The sequence below is a fragment of the Rana temporaria genome, chromosome 11 (assembly GCF_905171775.1).
Source record: "Rana temporaria chromosome 11, aRanTem1.1, whole genome shotgun sequence".
In the NCBI taxonomy this organism is placed as follows: Eukaryota; Metazoa; Chordata; class Amphibia; order Anura; family Ranidae; genus Rana; species Rana temporaria.
In genome coordinates, this window is record NC_053499.1 from 30,363,210 (window position 1) to 30,370,533 (window position 7,324).

General features: G+C 44.8%; 1 protein-coding gene across 1 annotated transcript in view; it reads left to right on the forward strand.

Moving 5' to 3' along the window:
• The window catches only part of LOC120917195 (solute carrier family 13 member 1-like), a 57,634-nt gene extending 50,889 nt beyond the window's left edge, over positions 1-6,745 (forward strand). The window contains exons 14-16 of the mRNA XM_040328306.1: positions 289-450; positions 2,761-2,898; positions 6,191-6,745. Coding sequence (XP_040184240.1) covers positions 289-450; positions 2,761-2,898; positions 6,191-6,331 — 441 coding nt within the window. The 3' untranslated portion in view covers positions 6,332-6,745. The remainder of the gene's footprint in view (positions 1-288; positions 451-2,760; positions 2,899-6,190) is intronic.
• The last annotated feature ends 579 nt before the right edge of the window (positions 6,746-7,324 follow it).

Below are 7,324 nucleotides of genomic sequence, written 5' to 3' on the forward strand. Positions count from 1 at the left end.
AGCTGTGGATCTCTGCAGCTCCTCCAGATTAATCATGGGCCTCTTGGCTGCTTCTTTGATGAATGCTCTCCTTGCCCGGCCGGTCAGTTTAGGTGGATGGCCATGTCTTGGTGGGTTTGCATTTGTGCCATACTCTTTCCATTTTCAGATGATGAATTGAATAGTGCTTCATGAATACTTTTTCAGTAGTTACTGCACTTTGCACATTTCTGAACCCATTGTAATGAATGGATAGTAGAATTGTTTGAATGGTACAATGTTAACCTTTTTTTTTTTTCTTGGGTTCAGGTCTCTGGCCTTTCAACATGGGTTGGACACAAGATGGAACCTTTAAGCAGCCTGCCTGTCTGGGTGATTGTACTGATCGTCTGTCTACTGGTGACATCTGTTACAGAAGTGGCAAGCAACCCGGCCACTATCACTATATTCCAACCCATCCTTTCTTCTCTGGTATGTCACAGATTCAGAAACTGTGCACAATATGTAATCTTTATGGCACTTGTAGATATGAGAGATCCATTGCTTGATTGTCACCTGATCCACCTAAATATGGAGCAGTCTCCTATCTGTGGGTGGCCCCTGAGCCGCTATTGGAAGAAACAAGTGATCAGCGGTTAGAAGCAGAGTCTGATTACTACTGCCCCACAGTTGGCAGTCTCTACTGTGCTCCTTCCAGCTTCTGCCCCCTTACCCATACATTGCCAACATTTTGGATCAGACGGTTTTTCATCTGAATGCATAAAACCTTTTGTGTGCAGCAGTCCCTCTCATACTTACCTGGCTAATCTCGATCCAGCGATGTTGCACGAGGGACTCGGCTGTCTGGGACACTACCTCCTGATTGGATGAGACACAGCAGTGGGCACCATTGGCTCCTGCTACTGCTGTTAATTAAAGTCAGTGAGCCAATGAGTAGAGAGGGAGGCGGGGCCAAGCCTGAATGAACACTGGGAGCTGCGGCTCGGCTTGGGTGCCCCCCATAGCAAGCTGCTTGCTGTGGGGGCATTGAACGGCAGGGAGGGACGAGGAGCGCTGCCGAGGGACCTGACAAGAGGAAGATCGGGGCTGCCCTGTGCAAAACCACTGCACAGAGCAGGTAAGTATTAAATGTTTTTTTTTTTTTTAACTGATTTTAATATTACTTTAATGTGCTTTACACACCGATTTTGTCAGTAATAATGTATTGTAAATCAGCCACATTTTTCATTGCACTGCAGTAAATTAATGACATTGTGGCTCCATTGGACGCCATAACAAGCAGCCCACGGCTTTCCAGTGCAGTAGCGCAGAAAAACTGTGGCTAAGTGCTGCCACCTGGAGGAACCAGAAGGCATGATTTTTTTATTTGTTTTTGATTACAGTCAAATACAAGAATACAACCCCTAAAGTGTTTGAAAGTCAGCAGCTACACATACTGTACTGCTGACTTTTAATATTAGGACGCTCTACCTGTCCTGGAATTCAGCGATGTTGGCACCTCAGCCGATGTTTCCATCGGCTATCGAGGGCTGCTGCTCGTGGTAAGGGAAACCAGCAGTGAGGCATTTCGGGTTCACAGCCTGTTTCCTACTGCGCATGCGCGGAGTGTGCTGCGCTTTCTGAATGGCCCGGCGGCAGGGGAAGGAGGAGGGGGCTGAATTTCCGAGGGATTTTGCCGCTGCCAGATCTCTCGGAAGTGGGAACGGGTACATGTCAAAAACAGGCATCAATCAGATATCATCTTTTTTCTGCTGGCAATTTCTTGCACTGTAAAAACAATCGTAACAGCTGTTCAGCCGTTTGATTGTTTATACAGGGGGCGGGAGGGGACATCCTCTAGTGCGATCTGCAAGATGCCGAATGAATCTGCCGTTTACCATACAGCTGACCGAGGATCAGATGGTCCCCGATCATCTCTGACTTTCGGAGGTCGGGCGCGACGTTACGACGTCACGTCCGGCTTCAGCAAATGTAAACACTGCCGTTTCTACGGCTGGGAAGCCGTGATCCTTTATTTTTTGATCTCAGGCTTTCCAGCCTAGAGGCGAGATGTGGGGACTTGTAAACCCCAGATCTCGCTGTAACGAGGACCTGTCATGCCCTATTCCTATTATGAGAGATGTTTACATTCCTTGTAATAGGAATGAAAGTGATAAAAAAAAAAATGTAAAGGATCAAAGTGTCAAAATATAAAAATAAAAGTACAATAAACCAAATAAAAAAACAATCAAATCACACATGTGAGGTATCGCTGTGAACGTTGGAGTGAGAACAATAATTCTAGCGCAAGACCTTCTCTGTAACTCTAAACAGGCCCACCTTACTGGCTGTGTGACAATGGCTCCTGCTGCTGCATATCAGCCAATGAGGAGGGAGAGCCTTGGCTCTCGTACACATCACTGGATCAAAATCAGGTTCAGGTGACTATTAGGCGGGAGCTGCACACTGAAGGTTTTTTTTTTACGAATTACTTTTATTGATACAAGACTTGTTCACAAAAAATGCACATAGATCTAAAAACAAGTTTCCCCTTGCTTTAAGATCTATGTGGCCACCATAAAGTTCCACTATCACTATATTTTATTTTTTGTATGCTTACATTATCAAGGTATATGTGATGCCTAGCTGGCCCTCCCACAATCCACTTTTGTGGATTGTGCTAATTTTGTTTTTGTTTGTGCTAATGATCTATTAACAATCACATGATGTCTTTAATATCTGCCTAGACTTTAATTATTTAATTAATTAATCTGTGCATATTTTTTTTCCTTTTAAATAAAGGCTGAAGGAATCGGAGTGAACCCCCTTCTAGTAATTATACCAGCTACAATAAGTGCCTCATGTGCGTTCCTTTTGCCTGTTGCCAATCCTCCGAATGCCATTGTGTTTTCATATGGCCACTTAACTGTGCCAGACATGGTGAGTAGATCAAACCAATTCATTTAGGTATTTTATTTTAATTTTTTAAATGGTGCAAACTCCAAACAAAAGTTTTCGGGAAAGGAGGAGAAAACATATTTTGGTCACTTATACACCACACAGTACATAGCATGTAGTAAAAGAAACAACCCGGATGGCCGCACTCCAACGAAAATTCTTCATAAAAGACAGTCCATACGAGATTGAAATAAAAACGGATATCCAACGCGTTTCACAGCGTAATTACTGATGCTTAATCATATTTTGATTTTGATCACTTATATACCACACAGTGCATAGCACTTGTAAAAGTGGATAACAGAATAACATTTTATCTATACATTCTGTAACCACATTTTTATTGGCAGGCTACTGTAGCTGTAAAAGATGGCTACAACATGCTTTTGCAGGTACAGCTTGGAAGAAATCTAAAGATCCAGCCAGAGGCTGTGTACAGTGGAACCTCGGTTTATGAGTAACTTTGTTCGAGAGTGTTATTTGCGAGCAACTCTATTTTTGTAAATTCTGACTCGGTTTGCGAGTTTTGACTCACAAGACAGCAGAATTCAAGTTAAATAGGCCTGAGGTCAGGGGCGCAGGAGCAGAGCCGAAAATAGCCCTGCAGTACCTCATTTGGCCTGAGGTACGGGGGCGCAGAAGCCGAGCCGAAAATAGGCCTGCAGTACCTCATTTGGCCTGAGGTACGGGGGCGCAGAAAACAAGCCGACCTGTCCTCGTGCCTTTTCGGCGCTCTCTGGCGCCCCCTCCTCTGGCCGCATTCGGTATTGCACCCCATTGAAGTCAATGCGGAACAAATTATTTTCGTTTCTATTGACTTCAATGGGAAAACTTGCTTTGATATGCGAGTACTTTGGATTACGAGCATACTCCTGGAATGGATTATGCTCGTAATCCGAGGTTCAGCTGCTTATATTTTTAAATTTGGCCCAAATTTTTTTTATTTTTTTATATATGTTCCTCAGTTGCTACAAATGATGTAAAGCCCACTTTGTGTGCACCAAATTCCAAGTATTATTGACTCCATTACGGTACTACATATAGCCTGGGCAGAAAGCAGAGCTGTGGGAGGGGCTAAGCAAGCCCATCCACTACAGGCTGCCTGCGGAAAGCTGCAGAAGGGGGCGGAGACACGACCAGTCACCCAGCACAAAGAGAGAGAGCAGCAGGGACTGGTCTAGATTACAGGAAGCTCCTGTAACGCAGACATTGTGACATGTAGGATTACTGCACAGATCTAGAAGAAATAAGCAAAGGACACCAAAATTCAAATAACTATACACACGGTATCTTGTGTTGAAAATTGAAATCAGAGCTAAACAAATCTGGTCTAAAGTAAAGCTTTTGATACACTATATTGTCAAAAAATGATTGGCTGTACACACACATGAACTTTAATAGCATCCCAGTCTTAGTCCGTAGGGTTCAATATAGAGCTGCACAATTAATCGTTAAAAAAATCGTGATCTCGATTCAACTCCCCTGATGATCTCCAATGCAGAGTTTGACGATTCTTTCATACAACAAGTGGAGAGACTTTATCAGCTGTCAAAAGAAACTATCCAGGCAGTCTGACAAGTTTTTAACAGGAAACATTGTAATTAATGCTTCTTAGATCAAAGGGATACACTTCTGTGAGTGTGTGTGTGTGTGTGTGTGTGTGTCACACATTTTTAACAACATGAAACATTGTAACCGAGGTTTCCTCCTTAGATCAAACTTCTGTGTGTAAGCCTAGGTTCACACTGGTGCGAATTAAAAATCGCGGTAAAATGCGCGATTTTACCGTGATTTTGCGGCTGCGATTTTGCTGCGATTTCGGCCGCAATTTAATGTAAATCGCGGCCCGAAATCGCAAAAAGTAGTACAGGAACTACTTTTTGAAATCGCAGATGCGGCGTCGCACTGATTAGGACAGTGCCATTGCCGACAATTGCCGCCGATTTGAGATGCGATTTGACATGTCAAATCGCATCTCAAATCGTTCCAAATCGTACCCAGTGTGAACCAGGGCTAAATGCAGGAAGTTTAACCACTTAAAGTCCGTGGGCCAGATTCAGAAAGGAGATACGACGGCGTATCTCTGAGTGTGCGTGGTCGTAACTATGCGACTGATTTAGAGAATCAGTTACGCATAGATTTCCCTTAAGATCCGACCGGCGCAAGTGTCTTACACCGTCGTATCTTGGGCTGCATATTTACGCTGGCCGCTAGGTGGCGCTTCCGTATAGTTACGCAATGAATATGCTAATTAGGTAGATACATCGATTTAGAAACGTACGTCTGGCCGGTGCATTTTTTTTACGTCGTTTACGTTAGGCTTTTTTCTGTGTAAAGTTACCCCTGCTATATGAGGCGTAGCCAATGTTAAGTATGGATGTCGTTCCCGCGTCGAGTTTTGAAAATTTTACGTCGTTTGGGAATAGGGCTGTACATAAGTTACGTTCACGTCTAAAGCAATGACGACTTGCGGCGTAATTTCAAGCATGCGCCGTTCGTAAAATACGCCACGTACGTGGGGTCACAGTGAATTTACATAAAACACGCCCACATCATCCCCATTTGAATTAGGCGGGCTTACGCCGACACACATACGTTACGCCGCCGTAACTAAGGGAGCAAGTTCTTTCTGCATACAGAACTTGCGCCCTAAGTTACGGCGGCGTACCGTATCTGAGATACGTTACGCCGCGCCGACAGATACTGCAATGTATCTGAATCCAGCCCCAAATCTTTTTCTGACACTTGTTCCTTAAAGGAGTTGTAAAGATTTTTTTTTTTTTCACCTTAATGCAATCTATGCATTAAGGTGAAAAAACATCGGATGCTGCCGCCCCCCCCCCCCCCCCAGCCCCCGTTATACTTACCTGACCCCTCGAAAGTCCCGCGCGGTCCCGAGATCTTCTTCGCCGCTCAGCCTTGCCGCTGATTGGCTAAAGCGGATGGATTGAGAGCAGCGCAGTCATGCGCCGTTCGATCGAAACGTCATTTACGTGGGGTCACAGTTAATATACATAAAACACGCCCACGCTTCAACATTTGAATTAGGCGGGCTTACGCCGGCCCTAATACGCTACGCCGCCGTAACTTTGGCGGCAAAATCTTTGAAAATGCCAAACTCGCCTCTCAAAGTTACGGCGGCTTAGCGTATAGGAGATACGCTACGCCTGCCTAAAGGTACGTGAATCTACCCCATAGTGTATTTTGTATTTGAAGATGGCGCACATTGGCTTTGCTCTAAAACTTTCTTTTTATCTCCTTTTTTTTTTTTTAGATGAAAGCTGGACTGGGGACAAACCTTATCAGCATGCTGGCGTTATGTTTTGGACTTTATACTTGGGGAATACCCATGTTTGATCTAGACACCTTCCCAGACTGGGCATCACACAATGTATCAACAGTAGCATCTCCGTAATGACCTTTTTGTATCTACATTTTCTAACTGGAACATTGCGAATTCAGACTGACTTTTTGGCACTAAATTGCCCGAGTTCCCATTGCCTGAGTCCCCAAACACTCCTTCGACAAGTCTGTCTACCAGTTTCCACCCTGTGAGCTCATTGTTGGCCAAACATCAGGAACACAAGGGTTTGCTGGAGACTTGTGACATCATTGAGACACGAGGCTTGGTGATGTCACTTGTGTCTGGAAATCTCTTAAAGCCCAACTGAAGTCCTAGAAATAGATATTCAGCCAGGCATGAGGCTCAGTATAACACCAGTATAAGGAGCCTTATTTCCAAAAAGAGTCCTGTGAGATTCAAAAACGAGTGACATGGCTGAAATTAGAGCTTCTTATCCTTGTGTAAAGCTTTGTGAATTGGGCCCGTTTTTCTTAAAGCGGGGGTTCACCCTTAGAGGGCACTTTTTCCCCTTAGATTCCTGCTCGTTTTCTCTAGGGGAATCGGCAATTTGTTTTAAAATATGTGCAGTACTTACCCGTTTACGAGATGCATCCTCTCCGTCGCTTCCGGGTATGGGCTGCGGGAATGGGCGTTCCTTCTTGATTGACAGTCTTCCGAGAGGCTTCCGACGGTCGCATCCATCGCGTCACGATTTTCCGAAAGAAGCCGAACGTCGGTGCGCAGGCGCAGTATAGAGCCGCACCGACGTTCGGCTTCTTTCGGCTACGAGTGACGCGATGGATGCGACCGTCGGAAGCCTGTCAATCAAGAAGGAACGCCCGCTCCCGAAGACCCATACCCGGAAGCGACGGAAGAAGATGCAGCTCGAAAACGGGTAAGTACTGCTCATATTTTAATACAAATAGCCGATTCCCCTAGACCGAACGAGCAGGAATCTATGGGGAGAAAAAAAAAAATGTTAGAAATGGGTGAACTCCCGCTTTAACTTAAAATTGTTCTGATCCACTTTCCTTGTAGCAGTTGAGTAGGTTGTCTAAATATGAC